This window comes from Muntiacus reevesi, chromosome 20, assembly GCF_963930625.1.
Source record: "Muntiacus reevesi chromosome 20, mMunRee1.1, whole genome shotgun sequence".
Classification (NCBI taxonomy): domain Eukaryota; kingdom Metazoa; phylum Chordata; class Mammalia; order Artiodactyla; family Cervidae; genus Muntiacus; species Muntiacus reevesi.
The window spans coordinates 10,781,684-10,802,715 of record NC_089268.1 but is presented as its reverse complement, the minus strand read 5'-3'; the positions used below and the strand labels follow the sequence as shown (position 1 = coordinate 10,802,715).

Genomic DNA, 21,032 nt, shown 5'->3' with positions numbered 1-21,032 from the left:
GTTTCTCAGTCACATGTATGCTAAATGAGTTACTGATCCACTCGCTGGTGTATAGGTATGAATCTAGAAGTCCCTTTATGACAGATTAAAACATGTTAATGATGGTTTCCTTTAAAAATGTATGCCAAGCAGCAGCTTTAAGGAACAGAGTAGGAAGGGTTGCATAACTGCGATAGAGTGTTGTCCACGCTGTTGCATTTTTAAGAAGGTTGTAAGTTCTTGCTTTGGACTTTCTTCCCCACTTATTTATTTATTTATTTTTGGGTCTTTTTTGAGTGGCACACAAAGGTTGGGACTCTGGGTGTAATGTAAAATAGTTTCCAAATGATACATCCAGACTCCTTTTAGTTTTAAAAGGAGGATTGTAAAAACTAGATTGTTGTCCTGTACTGTTCAATGGCTGTGAGACTTGCATTTCTGATTATAAATCAAGTCAGAACTAGTCTCCATTATAGCTAGGGTGGGGGGAGGTGTTTCTTTACCACCTCTTATCTTCTGACTCCCCACCTCAATTTGTTTAGCACATAACAGCAAAAACTCAACCCGATGGTATTTATTTATTGATTGATTTGTGGGATCTTAGTGCCCTGACCAGGGACTGACTCTGGGCACCGAGTCTTGGCCACTGGACTACCAAAGAATTCCCTCAACCAGACAGTATTTAAACAAATGTATTTTGGATGGACCCCTGGTAGATAGTGTAATACAAAGCAGGAGACAGCCTCTATCATCATTTGCTCTCTAGTAGGGAAAGAACATGCCTGAAACTAAGAAAAAGCTTGGGGATAATAAGGAAGAAACATGCATATATTGATGCTGAATTAACTGGGGAAAGCTTCAGAACTGGTAGGGATGGACTGAATCAGACAGAACCAGTGATTCACAAATACTGACTGCTTACCATGGGCAGGTTGCTTTCTTAGAAGGTTTGACATGGTTGGGGGATTTGAATTGATGGAAAAGTTGTGTCATGTTAGGTTTCCTGAGTGAAACCAGGAAGGAGCAAGTGGAACAGAGCTGTCTGAATGATTGGCTTGGCAAGAATGTGATCAGAAGTGAACAAGAGTTGGAGCTTATTTTTATTTTTGCTTTGGAATATTGTTGATTTTTTAAAAATTGCGGTGAAATTGAGTTAAAATTGAACCATGGTAAAGGGAACAATTCAAGTGGCATTTAGTGTATTCATGATGTGCAACCATACCTTTATCTAGCTGAAACATTTTCATTGCTCCAGAAGGAAACCCCACACCCACTAAGAAGTTGTTTCCTATTCCTTTCTCCATCCAGCCTCTGGCAGTCTGAATTCTTTCTCTAGGAGTATACCTATTTTGGATATTTCATATAAATGGAATCATAAAATATTTTTCCTTTTTGTGTGTGACTTCTTTCAGACTTCATGTGTGTTGTGTCTCATATCCATCAGTACTTCATTCCTTCTAATGGTTATGTGGCTTCCCTTGTAGCTCAGTCGGTAAAGAATCTGCCTGAATACAGGAGACCTGGGTTTGATTCCTGGGTTGGGAAGATCCCTTGGAGAAGGAAATGGCAACCCATTCCAGTATTCTTGCCTGGAGAATCCCATGGACAGAGGAGCCTGGCGGGCTAGAGTCCATGGGGTTGCAAGAGTCAGACATGACTTAGTGACCACACCACTAATGGCTATGTAATATTCCATTGTATGTGTGTAACGCAGTTTGTCCATTCATCTCTTGGTGGACATTTTGAGCCATTTCCACCTTTTGGCTGTTGTAAATAGTACTGCTGTGAGTATGAGTTTTGATGTATTTGTTTGAGTACTTGTTTTCAGGTCTTTGGATATATACATAGTTGAATTGCTGGGTGGAATGGTAATTCTATGTTTAACGTTTTGAGGAGCCACCAAACTGTTGTCCACTCTGGCTGAGTCATTTATTAGGTTGGTGAAAAAGTAATTGCAGTTTCAGACTGTCTAGAACACATCTTTATTAATCAAAATAGAAACCATTACAATCAATACATGGTTGCCAATGAGAAATAAGTTTGTAACATAAGAATCGGAGCTTCAGGATTCAGTGAACTCTTGGAAAGCATTTTCTGCCTCCTGCTGGTTGTGGAAGCATTTTCCCTGTAACAAGTTGTTGAGATGATTGAAGTGGTAGTCGGTTGGTGAGAGGTCAGATGAGGATGAGGCAGAACTTCGTAGCCCAATTCATTCAACTTTTGAAGCGTTGGTTGTGTGACCTGCAGTCAGGCGTTGTCATGAAGAAGAATTGGGCCCTTTCTGTTGACCTAAGACTGGTTGTAGGTGTTGGAGTTTTCAGTACATCTCATCCATTTGCTGAGCACACGTCTCTACTTCTCAAATGTAATGGTTTCGCCAGGATTCAGAAGGCTTAGTGGATCAGACTGGCAGCAGACCACCAAACAGTGATTGTGACCTTTTTTGGTGCAAGTTTGGCTTTGAAGCTTCTTCTCTCTCTAAGCATGAACTGATCATCACCAGTTGTTGTATACAATCCACTTAAAAAAATTTTTTTTATTTATGTATTTTTTTTGCCTGTGCTGGGTCTTCATTGCTGTGTTGGCTTTTCTCTCATGGCAAGCAGGGGCTACTCTTTACTTGGGGTGCAAGGGCTTCTCATTGCAGTGGCTTCTCTTGTTGGGGAGCATGGACTCTAGGGTGCACAGGCTTCAATAGTTGCGGCACGTGGGTTCAGTAGTTGGGGTTCCCGGGCTCTAGAGCACGGGCTCAGTGGTTGGGGTGCACAGGCTTAGTTGCTCCATGACATGTGTGGGATCTTCCTGGACCAGGGATCGAACCTGTGTCTTCTGCTCTTGCAGGTGGATTCTTTACCACTGAGCCACCAGGAAAGCCCTAGAATTCACTTTTCATCGCATGTCACAATCTGAGAAATGGTTCATTGTTGCATAGAAAAAGAGAAGACACTTCAAAACACTGAATTTTGGGGGAGGGCAGCTCAAGAGGCACCCACTTACCCAGCTTTTTCACCTTTTCAATTTGCTTCAAATGCAAATGACCATAGAATGTTCAACAGCAACTTCTGTAGTTGTAGGAGAGTCAGCTTTGATCTCTCAGTTGGTCATTTTCAACTTCTGGTGGCTGGCCATTATGCTCCTCATCTTCAAGGCTCTTGTCTCCTTTGCAAAACTTGCTGAACCACCACTGCACTGTATTGTATGTTTGTTAGCAGTTCGTGGCCCACATGCCTTGTTGATGTTGCGCATTGTCTCCACTGTTTCATGACCCATATTGAACTCGAATAAGAAAATTGCTTGACTTTGCTTTTTGTCTAACATCATTTCTGTAGTCTAAATGTAAAGTAGCAAGTCATTAGCAAGAAAAATGAAGCAAGAAATGTGCATTAAACATAACCACATTTATTTAAGAATGTATTCCAATATCAAACATCAAAATTCAGCAGAACAAAACCACAGTTACTTTTGCAGCAATCTGATACATTCCCCTAGCAAGGTTGAGGGTGTGTACCAATTTTTCTACAAACTTGCTAACACTTGTATGCCATTTTTATATTAAAATAAGTCTGAAGTGGTACCTCATTGTGAGATTGATTTGCATCTCTCTGATTAGTCATCATATTGAATGTTCTTTTTATGTGTTTGTTGGCCATTTGTATATATATCTTTATTGGTGAAATGTCTATTCAAGTCCTTTGCTGGTTTTCTAACTGGACTGTCTTTTTATTGTTCGGTTATAAGAGTTCTTTATATATTCTGGATATATTAGACCCTTATCAGATATGATTTGCAAATATTTTCTCCAGTTCTGTGGGTTGTTTTTTTTGTGTGTGTGGGGATTGTTTTTAAAATTTTCTTGTTAATGTCCTTTGGTGCATAAATGTTTTTAATTTTAATAAGGTCAAGTTTAATTTTTTGTTGGTGCTTGCGCTTTTGGTGTTACAGCTAATAATTCATTGTCTGTCCAAGATCGTGAAGATTTACCTCTGTTTTCTTCTAAGAATCTTATGGTTTCAGTTCTTATATTTAGGTCACTGATCTATTTTTAGTTAATTTTTGCATTTTGTTGAAGTGGGAGTCCATCTTTATTCTGTAGTTTAATTTTGTCATATCATATGCTCTGGAACTGGCTTCTCATTGTTTCTGCACTAAATATATCCTTTAATTTTCTTTAGTATGTACTTTACTATCTTTGCCCACCACTGAAAATTGGGCAAGAAAAGTGAGCACGGTTTTCTGTTGGGGGAAAAACTTATGCATGTTCTATCAGCACCCAAAACTAAATGTATGTGGAAAAGGTCAGTCTCCTCTAGCCTGTCCCCAGTCTTTCAATTTTTTCTGACTTTTCTCTGTTCTGTTAACAGCTCCAGTGGTCTCCAGACAGAAGCCTTGAACTGAGTTACTTCCTATGCCCTCTCCTTCGTGAACACCCCAGATCACTTGCCAAATCCAGTTCATTTTCACTCTACAGTGCACCTCCCAACTGTCTTTTTTCCATTCTCCTTGCCATCACTTTAGTTGATAGATTATATTACCACTTTAACAGGGTAACATTGGAGTAGTCTCCAAGCTGGTGTTTTGCACCAGGCTCTTCTCCTCCAGTCTGTTTTGTGGACATCCCCCTACCAGGTCAGTCTTTCTGAATCACATGCTATTATTTCCTCTTTATACCTCATGAAATCCTTTTTCTTTTTTTTTTAATTTGGACATTAATTCTTGGTAGTGCTTTCTTCTCTGAACTCAAATCTTGCCTTTTTAATAACATCATATATGATTCTTTGCAACACACAGATATCATATATAAATACACTCCCTGGAGAGGAACATGTCTGCTAACAGCCTTTGTTTCTCCCTAAGCATCTGATGCAATGCTGTGTATGTGTAGGTGCTCAATAAATACTTGTTAAAGTACTAATAAATACTTGCCTGAAGGTAGATGAGAGTAAATATTTTGTCTTTATGAAAGTCTTAAAGTCTAGTGCTATTAAAAGAAATAAGTTCTATAAAATAAGCTTCCTTTCAGGCTTTTTTGTTTGCAGGTTTAATTTGGGCATGCATGACATGAAAGCAAATTAAAATTTAAGTAGCAACAAAAATATTGTTTCTGGAAGAAATTAGAACCCTCTACACGCTGGTTCTCCCATATTACATATCTGCCTTTCTAGGCATGTCTCCTTGTACTAAATATCCTTTGTAATCAGTTTATGAGAGAATGTATTATTCAATATTAGGTAACATTTGTAGTTATATAGATGTGAATTGGGAAAGTATTTTGTAAACTTTCTAAAAGTTCCCTTGGATCTTTGCCATTATATGTATATTTTCAAAGTTTTTATTTATAGTTGTGCTTGTTCTTCATTGCAGTATATACCGAGCTTCTCATTGTCGTGGCTTCTCTTGTTGCAGCTCAAGGGCTCTAGAAGCGTGGGTTTCAGGAGTTGTGGTTCCTGGGTTCTAGAGCACAGGCTCCGTACTTAAAGAGTCACATGGGTCTAGTTGCTCCATGCATGTGGGATCTTCCTGGACCAGGGATCGAACCCATGGCTCCTGCATTCACAGGCAAGTTCTTCACCTCTGAGTCATCAGGGACCCCCTTCCATTAAGCAGTGTGGTGGTGGTGGTGGTTTAGTTGCTAAGTCGTGTCCGACTCTTTCCAATCCCATGGACTGTAGGCCGCCAGGCTCCTCTGTTCATGGATTCTCCAGGCAAGAATACTGGAGTGGGTTGCCATTTCCTCCTCCAGGTAAGTAGTGTAGAAGGGTCTAAACAGGAATTGCAAACTAAAATGCATGTGGACGTGAGCAGTTGAAGTGTATGTGAGCTAGAAAGCACTTGCCTTTTGTAAAGAGGAGTGTGATACTTAAGCCAGACTTGGCCATTGGATGGGGCCTCGTGCTCTTCGATTTTCCCAGTTTTTCAAGAGAAACCAGAAATTCAGATTTTTATGGGAAATTCCCTCATTTTCAAATGTTGGCAACCATTTTAAGTATTTTTAAAACACTGTGAGGAAAAAAAAAACAAAACAAAAAAACACTGTGAGGGCCAAATAAAGCACGTCTGTGGTTGTGATATGGTCCTTGGGCCACTCATTTGCAACCTCTGGATAAATAATGAAAAGCAAAATCCACTCTCCTTTCTAGATATAGCCACTACTGTTTCTTCTGTACTCTTTAGAAAATTTTCATATCTATAGGCTTTTGTACATATACACAGGTAATTTTTTTATGCATGTGTGTATATGTGTTGTTGTTTAGTCACTAAGTTGTTTTTGACTCTTTTGCAACCCCTTGGACTGTAGCCTACCAGTCTCCTCTTCCATGAGCTTTCCCAGGCAAGAATACTGGAGTGGGTCGCCATTTCCTTCTCTAGGGGATCTTCTTCACCCAGGGATCGAATTGCGTCTCCTGCATTGGCAGGTGGATTCACCTGATCCACCAGGGAAGTTCATATATGTGTATATACATATAAAAAATTAAATGTGTATAAAAATTTTTAATAGTGGTATTGCTATTTGAATAACTCCTCTTCCTATCCAGAGTAGTGAGTACCATATCTCTTGCACCTCTTTAGCTTCAGTGGGTACTGAATTAGCTGACAAGGTACTTGGATAGGCTGATCAAATAGATAAACTTTTTAAATTGACAGTGCAGTGGTGAAACTAATACATTGTAAATCAACTATACTTCAATAAGAAAAAACACATAGTAAAAACCAACAAAAAGCAGCAACAACAAAAAAAACCCATGCAGTGGTGGATTTGGTCTCTTCAAATATAGTAAAATTCCTTCACTGTATTAATAGATTCTCATCTAGTGATTCCATATTAAACCTTTGTTTTAATGTATTAAAAGCAAAATATGTAAGTAAACCATCTAGTAGCACGCTTGACTGAATTTACTCATGAGGTATCGTCAGAGAACACACTTCATAATTTGAACATTTTAGGGACCCAAAACTCACCCAAGAGGTTTAGCTCTTTTTTAAAAATTTTATTATTTGTTTTATCTTTGGCTGCACCCGGGCTTTCTGTAGTCTGGGTGTACGGGCTTCTTGGGGTGGCTTCTCTGGTTGCGGAGCACGGGCTCTAGGGCGCGAGGACCTTGGGAGTTCTCGAGCACAGTCTCAGCAGCTGTGTGCATGGGCTTTGCTGTCCTGGAGAACGTGCTGTCCTGGAGAACGTGCCCCGAGCGGGAGTTAGACCGCCTTGGCAGGTGGACTCTCGGCCACTGGACCACCAGGGAAGTCCGAGACAACTCTTTATTAAGCCACCATGTGCAAATGACACTAACACACTTTTTGCTTGGTGGAAGGGTGATTGATTTTGTAAGTGATTTTCTAATGATTTGTTAATGTATGAGAGGAGTAGCAATTTATTCCAAATATGAAACTCAGCCCCATTGAATTTACTGTGTACTGGGTGTGAAAAAACTCACTTTAAAAATGAACAGTGTGTTTTGTTAAAAATGTTTGAGCCTTGAGTCTGCAGTGTGTTTCCAGGAGTTGGAACTTGACTTATGGTGCTTGAGGTCAATGATTCATAGCCTATTGTGTGCAGCAACAGCTTACTAATGATTGATTGATTGATACAATCATGTGCTTCTAAATGCTTTTCAGTGTTTTATCTTCTAAAGTAAATTTTGCTTTTTAATTAAAAAAATACTTTGATAGCCGGCTTTGAGTAGTGGAAATCATTAGCTGATGGATAGAGTTTGCATACAACTGTAACTGGGAACTGCTGCCATTTCATTTTAAAATTTAATAGTAATAATTTTATTATGGTATAAATCTTGTTACATAGAAGCTAGAAAGTACCAAAAAGAAAAAAATAAGCCATACTTATAGGACTCAGAAATAAACAGTTTTAACTTTTTGATCTATATCTTTCCAATACTACTGTGTTTGTACCTGTGTTTGCATTACAGAAGTGAAGTATTTGCTATATTCTGGGTATTGTTTTAAGTGACTAAGCTTAATATATAATTTAATGTTCATAAAACTTCTAAGAGGTAAGTCCTGTCGCCCTCATTTTGCAGAAGAGAATGAGAGAGTGAGTAAGGTTGGAATAGAGAGGTTGCCTGCAGTCACGGGGGTGCACGGTCGGGCTGAGACAGACGCAGCCTGCGGCCAGGCTCTGCTCCTGGCTGTGGCGTTTGACACACTGTGCAGGTTTCTGGGACTGCCGTAACAGGTTACCACGGACCAGGTGGCTTAAAACAAATTGATTCTCTTCCTCTGGAAGCTGGAAGTCTGAATTCAGGGCATCACCAGGGTCATGTCACCTTGAAAGGTTCTTCCTTACCTCTTAGCTTCTGATAGCTCTTGGTATTTCTTGGTATTCCTTGGCTGGTAGTTGCCTCACTCCCGTTTCTGTCTCAGTAATCTCATGACCTTTTTCCGTGTGTGTGTGTGTGTGTAGGGCCAGCTGGATGTAGGGCCCACCCTAATTATGGAGTTTCCCAGGTGGCACAACTGTAAAGAATTTGCCTGCCAATGTAAAAGGTGCAGGTTTGATCCCTGGGTCCAGAATATCTCCTGGAGAAGGAAATGGCAACCCACTCCGGTATTCTTACCTGGGAAATCCCATGGACAGAGGAGCCTGGCAGGCTACAGTCCATGGGGTCACAGAAGAGTCAGACATAACTTAGCAACTAAATAAGAAAATCTTTTATGACTACATCTACAAAGACTATTTCCAAAAAGATTATGGTTCTGAGAGTCTGGGAGGACATAAATTCAGAGGGATACCCTTCAACCCATATACACACTATTTGTTATCGCTTAAAACATCTCTTATTATGGGACTTCCCTTGTGATCCAGTAGCTGAGAATAAGCTTTGCAATGCAGGGGATGGGGGTTCAATCTGTGGTTGGGAAACTAAGATCCCCCATGCCACAGGGCAACTAAGTCCGTTTGCCCAACTACTGAGCCTGCATACTGCAACTAATACGCAGCACAGCCAAATAAATAAACAAAAAAACCAGACAACAGCAACAACAAAAAACATCTTGTGACCATTTCTCCATTCTTAATAAGTGAAATGAAGTGAAAGTCACTCAGTTGTGTCTGACTGTTTGTGATCCCATGGACGTTAGCCCACCAAGTTCCTCTGTCTGTGGGATTCTCCAGGCAAGAATACTGGAGTGGGTTGCCATTTCCTTCTCCAGGGGCTCTTCCTGACCCAGGAACTCCTGCATTGTAGGCAGACGCTTTATTGTCTGAGCCACTAGGCAAGTCCTGTAGAATTCTTATTAAGATCCTACACTTTTTTAAATAGTTTTTTTTTAGTGTGATCATTTTTAATGTCTTTATTGAATTTGTCTCTGATATTGCTTCTGTTTTGGGTTTTTTGGCCCCGAGGCATGTGGAATTTTAGCTCCCCAGACAGGGGTTGAACCCGCACCCCCTGCTTTGGAAGACGAAGTCTTAACCATTGGACTTCCAGAGAAACCCTTATCCTTTTATTTTTAAAGGCTTCACAATATTCCTTTACCTATATATAGAAACTTGCCCCTGCTCAATGCTTTAAAGGAAAGTTTGACGTGTTATTAGTGTGGACTTTAGGTCAAGCCGTTTCAGGTCCATCATCCACCTCAGTTGTCAGGTTTTTTTAACTGGGAGAGCAGGATAGATTGGTGGACCATCTCGTATATAGAGGTCTTATCCCCGTCATACTTTAAAATACACACACACACAGAGGGAATCACACTGTACGTAACTGCTCTTAAGTTAGCTTAACTTCACAATGTGTACCATCTTTTTTTTTTTTTAATGGATCCCTGGTATTCAGTTGTGGCTGACCACATTTTGTTTAGCTACTTTCTTACTGATGGACAGGTACTTGGTTTTATAAAGCTACTCTGGTATTAGGTATCTTGATACAAACTTGTGGATGCAGTCTGAAGTGGGATTGCTAGGGCTAGGTGTGTGGGCAATTTAAATTTTGATAGGTAGTATCAAATTCACCCTGAGTATTGTATCAGTATTTATTTTTACTATATACAAGGAGTGCTTGTTTTGCCACCCTCTTAGCAATGGAAGAATAGTATTTTACGTGTTGCTTATCGGATAGCATAAATATATATTCTTGTTAACTTGTATTGCTGTAATTCTGAGTGAGGTGGGACATCTTTCTTTATCCTTATTGGCCATTTGTATTTTCCCCCCAGCTTTACTGAAGCCATTTATATTGTCTTATGACTTGTGTGTGTTTTCTCTCCACCTCTATTGGGTTGTTACTGTTTGTTTTTTTAATTGATTTGTGTGAGCCATTTGCATATTCAAGAAAATAACTTATTAAATGCTTGCCTTTCCTCCAGTTTGTTTTTTAACATTATTTATAATTTTTTAAAACCATGTAGCAGGTTTTTTTGCTGAATTTTTATGACATTGAATCCAGCAGTCTTTTCCTTTTTGATTTCTGCTTAGAAATCCTCCCTCCACCTAATTGTTATATAATTATTCACATCTATTTTCTTTGTGATCACATAATTTACTTGTAAATCTTCTATATAGCTGAAATTTATTGGACCGTGTGCTGGGGTTGATATCTAACATGTTTTTCAGATGATTAATCAGTTTTCCCATTCATTGTGGAATTCACATCTTGCCCCAATGATTTGAGGTGCTGTGCTTATATGTATATTTGGGCTTGGTTTTGAGCTTCTTCTGTTGCTTTGGTGCGTATGTCTCATTCCCCAAAGGCAGTCTTTTTAAATTCTTTCAGCAGAATTTTGGGTTTTTACCAGTCTGTTGATTTTTTTGTTTTGACCATTATCTGTTGACTTTTATAGGGAGATGAGAACGTTACTTTGTGAGAGCCAATGTGGTGAAGAGCAAAGTTCAAAGCTTCTACTGTTTACTATCTGTGTGACCTTTGGCAAGTTGTTTTATTCTCTTTGTGCGTTGGTTCCTTATATGTAAAGGATAATATCAGTTTATATCTGATTATATCTGTTTATATCTGAGGATTGGGTAAATTAATATGTGTAAAGATTTAGAGTTGTACCCAGCACATGGTTATTTTTAGTTACATTAATCCTCTCTGATGCTCCCATATTTTAATTAAGTCAGTTTTCAGTGTTTATGTTTTTCTTTTTTTTTAAACTATTTTAAATCCTCATTGTCCCTTGAGCCATTAGTGTGCTGGGATTCCTTTTCCTCTTCTGCACAATCTTTTGCTGCTGTAAGGGGAATAATTGTCTTAATATTTTGGTTTGCTCCGTCTTAGTTTTAAAATGCTTTATTTATTAAATTCAGGTGTACAACATCTATACAACGTCTATATACAGGATATACAGAAAATTCTGTATTTTTCAGTATAGGGGCCAGATGTTTAAAAACTGAGTTATCCTCAAACTCTTTACCAATTACAAATTTCTTCTCATTGTCTCATAGGTTGAGACACTTCAGGTGTTCTCTATCAGGTTTATCTTTGTGAAGAAGTCTCTTGCAGAATGTTTGACCTACTGGAGTGGTAGAATTCTTGGTCTGTTGCATATTCTCCCCCACTTTGTTGGAACCTCAGTTTCCTGGACCCCGTTTTTAAACTTCCTATAGAGAGTGTTGCTGCTGGTGCTAAGTCGCTTTAGTCGTGTCTGACTCTATACGACCCTATGGACAGCAGCCCACCAGGCTCCTCTGTCCACAGGATTCTCTAGGTAAGAATACTGAAGTGGGTTGCCATTTCCTTCTCCAATAGAGAGTGTAGAGGAGATAAAATTTGACTTTTTTATTCTGAGAACTGTTTTACTCTGATGTTTAGTTAATACCCCAGGATTGTTTAGGAAGCAATTTGAAGATTAGAAATATTTTTCTCAGACTTTTGAAAGCATTCTTCCTTTATTTTGTGTTTTTTAGTGAAAATGTTGAAATGTGATGTTGTCCTGGTGCTTTGTTCTTTGAATTCTGCATTTTCCCTCTTTGGAAGTTTCTGGTAACTTAGCTGTATCCCCGGTGTCCTGAAACTCGACAGTGGTGCATTTCAACCTGTGCTCTCTTACGTCCTGCTTAGTTTTGGGGAGCCCTTTTAGTGTGGAAACTGTTCTCTCTTGGAACATCTCTTATTTTTTCTTCTTCCAGTTTTATTGAGATTAGGTTAACATGTTGTTGTTTAGTCGCTAAGTCGATCCCATGTACTGTAGCCTACCAGGCTCCTCCATCCATGGGATTTCTCAGGGAAGAATACTGGAGTAGGTTTCCATTTCCTTCTCCAGGGGCTCTTCCTGACCCAGTGGATTGAACTCGCGTCTCCTGTGTCTCCTGCATTGGCAGGCGGATTCTTTTACCACTGAGCCACCTGGAAAGCCCGTGGCTGACATACAGCACTGTATAAATTTAAGGTTTACAGCATAATGACTTTACTACATACATCATAAAATGATTATCACAGTAAGTTTAGTAAACACATCCATCATCTCATATAGGTACAAAATTGAAATAGAAGAAAAAATTTTTCATGTGAGATAGCTCTTAGAATTTGCTCTCATGTATAACATGTGGCAGTGTTGATTATATTTATCATGTTGTACATTACATCCCTGGTACTTATTTATCATATATCTGGAAGTTTGTAGCTCTTGACTGCCTTCCTGCAATTCCCCCCTCTGCCTCTGGCAACCAGCAATCTGATCTTTTTAAGGAGTTATGTTTTTGAAGTATGATTGACCTATAGCAACACTATGTTAGTTCCTGTCACACAACATAGTGAGTTGATATCTCAGTATATTTTAACATGATCCCTACAGTAAGTCTGGTAAGTGTAGTTATGGGGTGTCACTGTACAAAGATGGTTACTCTTTATATTCCTCATGCTGTACATTTCCATAACTGTGACTCATTTTTTTTGCTTATGTCTTTCCTCTGCTTTGCTGCTTCTCTCTCGCAACCACCTGTTTGTTCTCTCTGTATTTCTGTTTCTATTTTGTTCTGTTTGTCCATTTGTTTTTCTTAGATCTTAGAAATTTTCTTGAATTAATTCTTTGATTTCCTCCTCTTTATTTTCTCTGTTCTCTTTCTTTAGATTGCCTATTTTTCAGATACTGGATTTTTTGGTCTGGTCTTCTGTCTTAGGTTTTTGGTTTTTTTTTTCCCTCTTTTCATGAACTTTTGACAAAATTTTTGCTCTGCTTTCTGAGATCTCCTGAGAGTTGTTTTCTTCAATTTGCCTTTTCTGTTTACTTGTTTTAGTTTTTTATATTACTTTTTACCTTAAGTACTTGTTTCTTAGCTATCTACTTTTATTTAAGAGTAGGACACAAAAGTAAATTGGAAGTTGTGGGCCAGACTGTGGGGTTTGTTAACTGAGGGCTTAACAGCTCCACCCATTTCCTCCAGGGTGGGGCAGTCACCAGACTGAATTGGGGACCTAAGGTCTAATGCAGTTTGGGCAAATAAATGCATAACTTCTGTTTTTATCCATGTCTTCACCTTCACTTGTAGGGTACTCGGTGCTCTTTGGGGGAATCCTCATTTTAAGTTGGATTGCTTTTCTACTTGTTCTCATTGCTGACCCAGGAGGAGTCATCTTTTTCAGGTCAGCTAAGTAATTTACACACTTGTCTGCCTGCTTTCTAGTGACCCATTTGTTGTCTCCTCACTTGTTTATTTTGTCCTTGTGATTTTTCTGACTTTTCCCTCCCATTTTTCTTCATTCAGGCTGCTATAACAAAAATATAGACTGTGAGCTGGGAAGTCCAAGATCAGGGTGCCAAAAGATTGGATGTCTGGTGAGGGTCCTGGCTTACAGATGACTTTTCACTGTAACCTCATGTGATGGAATATGCAAGGGAGCTCTCTAGGATGTCTTTTATAAGGACACTGATTCCATTCTCTGAGAGGACTTTACCCTCATGACTTAACACCTCGCACAGGCTCCACCTCCTATTACCATCACATTGGGAGTTAGGGTTTTCACAGTGAATTGGGGCTGGGGCAGGGACACAAGCATCCATTCAATCTATAGCACAGTACTTAAATTTTAGGAAGCTTTTGGGAGAGAGAGGCTAAAGTATGAAATTTTTAATTGGAAGCTGAAAGGAAGTATTGGATTTGCATCTACAATTTTTTTTATTTTGTTTTGTTCTTATGATTCATGTGATTGGATGTTATATAAAGTTTCGGTATACCAGTTGAATAACTGATCAGGTTATGATGTGTATTTAGATAGCTTTCATTCACTAACAGTGGGTCTGCTTTTACCTGAAGGATAAAGAACAAACTACAAATGGTAAGCACTGTGAGGTTATATAGTTGTTTTTTTATACTTTAATGCTTTTTCACATTAATTTGCAGATTTTCTGTAATGAAAATGTATTGTGTAATTAGAAAAAATAATACCTAAAAGTAGAGAAAAAAAATCTTAATCACATTCTCAGATAAAAATTGAACCATGGTCCACTGTGTTTTTTTTTTTTTTTTACCACTATTTTGAATTCATTTATAAACAGTGGTTTCCATATTTGTTTTTATTTCTGGCTGCACTGGGTCTTGGTTGCTGTGTGTGGGCTTTCTCTAGTTGCGGCGCGAGGGCTTCTCTTGTTGTGGACCGTGGGCCTCAGGGTGTGTGGGCTTAGGAGTTGTGGCCCCAGGCTTGGTTGCCCCGTGGGATGTAGGGTTTTCCCAGACCGGGGATCAAACCCCTGCCCTGGCTGGCGGATTCTTAACTACTGGGAATCCCTCTACTGTGTTCTTCTTTTATTTAATCCTAATCTTTTCAGAGTTGTGCTCTGTCCTTTTACTTCCTTTAGGAAATATGCAGTTAAAAACTAATTTTGGGTAAGTGCTTTGCAGAGTTCATTCTGATCTATCCCCCAGCTTTTTATTTTGAAGACTTTCAGAACTAGAGAAGAGTTAAAAAACTAGCACAATGAATATCTGTGTAATTGCCATTTTACCATGTCTGCTTTATTTTTACAGTATCTTTATTGAATATAACTTACATATCTCAAATGAACCCATTTAAAATAGTTAATTGAATGGTTTTTAGTAAGTTTACAGAACTGAGCAACCATCACTGCAATCCAGTTGCATAATATTTTCATCAGTCCAATAAAATTTCGTCTACATGTTTATAATTCATCCCCAATCCTACTCCCATCCTCAGGCAAACACTACTTTATTTTATTTTATTTTTATTTATTTTATTTTTTCAAACACTACTTTTTTTCTGTCTCTGAATTGTTGCTTTTTCTTTACTTTTCATATGAAGGGAATCATATAATAAGGGTTCTTTTGTATGTGGTTTCTTTCACTTAGTGTTGTATGGTGTTTATCCATGTTTTAGCCTGTATCAGTATTTTTATTTATTTTCCATTGTATTATGTTGTAATTTTCCATTGTATTGATATATACCACGTTTTGATTATCCATTTACCAGTTAATGGGCCTTTGGATCTTTTCTGCTTCTTGGCTATTATGAATAAAACTGCTATGAACATTCATTTGCAAGACTTTGTATGTGTGTTTTAATTTCTTTTGGGTAGATACCTAGGAATTAACTGCCATTTTTTATTGTAAAGTTATGTTTAACTTTTTAAGAAACTCCCAAGTATCTTTTTCCAAAGTAACTATCATTTTACATTTCCACCAGCAACGTATGAGAGTTCTCTCTCTGGATTTTATACCACTTTGCCCCGTTGAACCATTTGCGATAAATTGCAATCATTGCAACATTTCACCCCTTAGTCCTTCAGTAGGTCTTTTCTAAGAACAAGAGCATCGTACTACATATCTGCAATGTGATTGTCACTCCCAAAGAATTTAGCCTGGAAATACTAGTGTTATTCAAATACAGTTCATATCTAGATTATCCTATTTGTTCCCCAAATGGCCTTTAAAACAACCCAAAATCTTCTCAGGCGTCTTGTGTTATATTAGGTTGTCAGGTCTTTAATCGGGAACAGTCCCTCACCTTTACCATTTGCATGTTTTATGACACTGAGGTTTTGGTGGTGATCTTTGGGGGTTTGCGCTGGGTCTGTGTTGCTCTGTGGGCTTTCTCTCACTGCGCCGAGCAGGGGCTGCTCTTTGTTGTGTTCTCAGGCTGCTCCTGGTGTCAGCCACTTCTCTTGCGGAGCGCAGGCTTTCTAGTGCGGCTCAGTTAAGATGCAGCCGCTTAGTTACTCCCCCGCAAGCGGAGTCTTCCCGAACCAGAGATGGATCCCATGTCCTCTTCATTGGCAGGCAGTTTCTTACCCACTGCACCACCAAGGAAGTTCAACGTTGACATTTTTTAAGAGTCCGGGCCAGTTGTCCTCTCGAGTGTCCCATGTTGTTGATTAATCTGTTTCCTCATGGCCAAATTAAGGTTAATAAACATTCTGTTGTTAGAAATAATAACAGATGATTCTGTGTCTTCTGTTACATCTGCTGTTTGTTCCATTATTGTGCTAAATTTGAGTATTTAGTTATTTAAGACAGTGTATATCTGTTACTGTCCTTTGTAATTAATAAGTAATCTGTGAGAGACTGTGAGAATATCCCTTTTCCCAGCAATCTTTAGTATCTATTGATGATCCTTTCTTGGGTTGTTTACTGCCAGGTGATTGCAATAAGATAAATTTTCTGAATTTTCAATTGTTATTCCTTCTGTGTGTATTGGTTGGCAGCCTTTTCTGAAGATACAGCTAATTTTTTTTTAACATGGTCGATGAGGCCTTTCAGAAATTTATTGGGAAATGCAGTCTAAACCTTGTTTCAGAGGTTTGAAGGATAATTGCTTTACAGAATTTTGTTTTCTGTGAAACCTCAACATGAATCAGCTATAGGTATACATATGTCCCCTCCCTTTTTGAACCTTGATACAGAGCCCCGGTTTGAGTTTCCTGAGCCACACAGCAAATTCCTGTTGGCTATCTATTTTACATATGATAATATAAGTTTCCATGTTACTCTTTCCACACTCACCCTCTCCTCCTCTCTCCCCATGTCCGTAAGTCTATTTTCTATGTCTGTTTCTCCACTGCTGCCCTATAAATAAATTCTTCAGTACCATTTTTCTAGATTCCGTTATATGTGTGTGAGAATACAATATTTATCTTTCTCTTTCTGACTTACTTCACTCTGTATAATGGGTTCTAGGTTCATCCACCTTATTAGAACTGACTCAAATACATTCTTTTTTATGGCTAAGTAATATTCCATTGTGTATATGTACCACAACTTCTTTATCCATTCATCTGTCGATGGGCATCTAGGTTGCTTCCATGTTCTAGCTCTTGTAAATAGTGCTGCAGTAAAACAATGGGATACATGTGTCTTTCAGTTTCAGTTTCCTCAGGGTATATGCCTAGGAGTAGGATTGCTGGGTCATGTAGTGGTTTTACTCCTAGTTTTTTAAGGAATCTTCATATTGTCTTCTATAGTGGTTGTATCAATTTACTTTCCCACCAACAGTGCAAGAAGGTTCCTTTTTCTCCTTACCCTCTCCAGCATTTACTGTTTGTAGACTTTTTGATGATCGGCATTCTGGCCGGTGTGAGGTGATATCTCATTGTAGTTTTGATTTGCGTTTCTGTAATAATAAGTGATGTTGAGCATCTTTTCATGTGTTTGTTAGCCATCTGTATGTCTTTGGAGAAATGTCTAGGTCTTATCCCCACCTTTTGATTGAATTGTTTGTTTTTCTGGCATTGAGTTGTATGAGCTCCTTATATATTTTGGAAATTAATCCTTTGCCAGTTGTTTCATTTGCTTTTATTTTCTCCCATGCTGAGGGTTGTCTTTTCACCTTGCTTATAGTTTCCTTTGCTGTGCAAAAGGTTTTAAGTTTAATCAGGTCCCACTTGTTTACCGTTGTTTTTATTTCCATTACTCTAGGAGGTGGATCATAGAGGATTTTGCTTTGATCCATGTCATCGAGGGTTCTGCCTATGTTTTCCTCCAAGAGTTTTATATTTTCTGGTCATACATTTAGGTCTTTAATCTGTTTTGAGTTTATCTTTGTGTATGGTGTTAGGAAGTGTTCTAATTTCATTCTTTCATCTGTAGCTCTCCAGTTTTCCCAGCACCGTTTATTGAAGAGCCTGTCTTTGCCCCAGTGTATATTCTTGCCTCCCTTGTCAAAAATAAGGTACCCATAGGTGCATGGGTTTATTTCTGGGCTTTCTATCTTGTTCCGTTGGTCTGTATTTCTATGTTTGTGCCATTGTGATACTGTCTTGATGACTGTAGCTTTGTAATATAATCTGAAGTCAGGAAGGCTGATTCTTCCAGCTCCATTCTTCTTTCTCAAGACTGCTTTGGCTATTCAGGGTCTTTTGTGTTTCCATATGAATTGTGAAATTTTTTATTTTACTTCTGTGAAAAAATGCTATTGGTAATTTGATAGGGATCACATTGAATCTGTAGATTGCATTTGGTAGTATAGTTATTTTCACAATATTGATTCTTTCTTTCCAGTAACATGGATACTGCTAATTTTTAAATGGGACTTAACCAGAGTTATGAAGGATATTATGGTGAATGAAGCAGATTTCGGTTACTTATCTTAGTAGTGTGGAGCTGAACATATTTACCTTGACCTCAGCTATAGAGGATCCAGAGAAGCAGTACTGGAGAGAGAGAGATCTCCTTGACTTTTGTGAAGCTTGAAATACATGTACTTTTTCATTGTGTTTGCATTGATTGGGGATGTTTGCTTTTCTTCTTTGAGAGACCACTCTTTTTAAGGAAAAATCAGAACAAGTTACAGAAAGTTTTTTCCTGAGTTTTTGTTAGTTTTTCTTTGTGAACCAAATTAGTTCCCCCCTCCCCACCCCATGTTTTCTTTGGATAGTCTTGTGATTTTTTCTTTTTTGTTGTTGTTGTTAGTAATTTAACTGGTGGTAATTATGTAGTATCATGCAAAGTACCTATTTTTAAAAATCGTTTTCTTCTGTAATGTAGAAGAAGTGCCATAGCTGGATGAGCTGCCCAAACCTGACTGTTCCCATGTGCAGATGGTTGCCCAGACATGAGCACATGAAGAGTATTTGAGGCTGTTGTGAGGGCTTTTACAGAAAGTGCTCTTCACGCGTTGTCTTCCTTGTTTGTTCTCAGCGGGTCTTTACTAAAGACCACCAGTCTGTGACAATTTACACTCTTGTTTTATTCGTTTATGATAGGAAAAGGGTCTGGTCCTGTCAGGTTGGTGAGCTGTGACAAAATCTGCCTTTTCCCAAGTTCTTTTCAATTTAATTTAGTCTTCCAGCTCTCTGTATGTAGCTTTTTAAGGTACCTATCCCACATGTACCAGAGAACAGCCAAAGATAGCCACAGAGTATTTGGAGATGTGTTGGCTGCAGAATGAACAGAGTAGGCATTGAGGCCATGAGACATTATTTGGTGGTGATAACATTGCATTGGCATTGTTCATCATACTACATAGGACTTGGTCAAGTTTTATTAAGATTCATAAGGTACAGTCATTTTTGGAGGTGAATAGGCTGAGGCTTACTGTTGTATTCTCCAAAGATGGTTTGGTCAGTATGGTTCTTGTAGCACACCATCAGGAAACCTCTAGGCGGGACATATAAGATAGGTGTGGAGCCTTTTAGTCAAAGGTATAGTAAGACTTCCCTGTAACTCATATGGTAAAGAATCTGCCTGCAGTTCACGAGACCTGGGTTCGATCCCTGGGTCAGGAAGATCCTCTGGAGAAGCAAATGGCAACCCAGTCCTGCGTTCTTGCTTGGAGAATGCCATGGACGGAGGAGCCTGGTGGGTTACAGTCCTGCCTTCTTGCTTGGAGAATGCCATGGACAGAGGAGCCTGGCGGGTTACCGTCCTGCGTTCTTGCTTGGAGAATGCCATGGACAGAGGAGCCTGGCGGGTTACCGTCCATGGGGTCACGAAGAGTCAGGCACAACTGAGCAACTAACTGTGCGTGTACACACACACACGTAAAAGATGTGTGGTTTCTTTTCGAAGCCTCTTTATTTCCTTTTCCCTGTATGCAGAAACAACAGCTAGATTTGAGAGTAGAATGTTGGTTTAAAATTTGGCTTTCTGGCACTTTTTTAAAAGTAATAAAAGTATCTTTTAGACACATTTCTGACTAGGTTGTAGGGTAAGACACATTTTAACCATTGCTGGCCTGTTCTAAGTTCCTTGTGAGGTAAACACACTTCTGAAAACCATAGTTAATTACAGATTTACTTGGTCATTCTGTAATTGCTGCTTTAAATTATGTCCCAAAGAAAGTTTCATGAACAACAGTAAACCACGAATGTTTTGTTTATGAGAATAGTTTTGTCTGATTCATGCTTTCTATGTGTCATTCTGGGACTTTTTGGGTATCATACACTTTCATGTCTACTTTGGGCATGTCTCCTCTGCTCTAGTATCTTCAGAATTTCAGTTAGCTCTGAACCTAGTGATTGTTTACCTTTTTAGGAAGTATCCACGACAGTTACATAGCAGAGTGTGGGGGACAGAAGCAAGAAAAATAGGAGCTATTTCTTAATGTGCATCTTTAATGGATAATTGAGTTCTTGAGAGCACAGTTATGATGAAGGAAATGACTCAGCAGAAAATCGCACCATTTTATTTGTAACCTTTCTTCATTTTTTTAAATATTCATAGTTTTCTTGTATGATATGCATTTTCAAACACATGTTAACGGTAAAGTAGCAAAACTAATACAGCAAATAACAATTGTATTAATTTTTTACTGTTTTTTGTTAATAAATTACTACAAATTTAGTGGTTTTAAAAAACACCAATTTATAATTTCACAGTTATGGAGTTCAGAAATGCAAAATGAGTCTCACTGGGCTAAAATTAAGGTGTATGCTAAAATTAAGGACTGTGTTCTTGCTGGAGAATTCAAATTCATTTCTTTGCCTTTTACCACTTGTAGGGGCCACGTACCGTTCGTGGCTTCTGGCCTCATTTCTCCATTTTCAAAGCCAGCATGTCATGTGGCAACCTCTCACACTGCTTTCTCTCCAGTTCTCTCTTTCACTTCCCTCTTCTGTGCTTAAGGACGTGATTACATTGAGTTCACCTGGATAATCCAGGATAATGTTCCTACGTCCAGGTCACCTGATTAGCATTCTTAATTCCCCTGTGCCATTAA

The 21,032-nt window shown here is 38.7% G+C and overlaps 1 protein-coding gene across 5 annotated transcripts in view; it reads left to right on the top strand.

The window, feature by feature from the left end:
• The window catches only part of ILRUN (inflammation and lipid regulator with UBA-like and NBR1-like domains), a 105,940-nt gene that overhangs the window by 5,062 nt on the left and 79,846 nt on the right, over positions 1-21,032 (top strand). The window contains exons 2-3 of one of the 5 annotated variants that reach the window (XM_065912076.1): positions 4,341-4,605; positions 5,383-5,535. The exons of the other annotated variants lie outside the window; for them this stretch is intronic. Coding sequence (XP_065768148.1) covers positions 5,480-5,535 — 56 coding nt within the window. The 5' untranslated portion in view covers positions 4,341-4,605; positions 5,383-5,479. The remainder of the gene's footprint in view (positions 1-4,340; positions 4,606-5,382; positions 5,536-21,032) is intronic. 5 annotated transcript variants of the gene reach the window in all.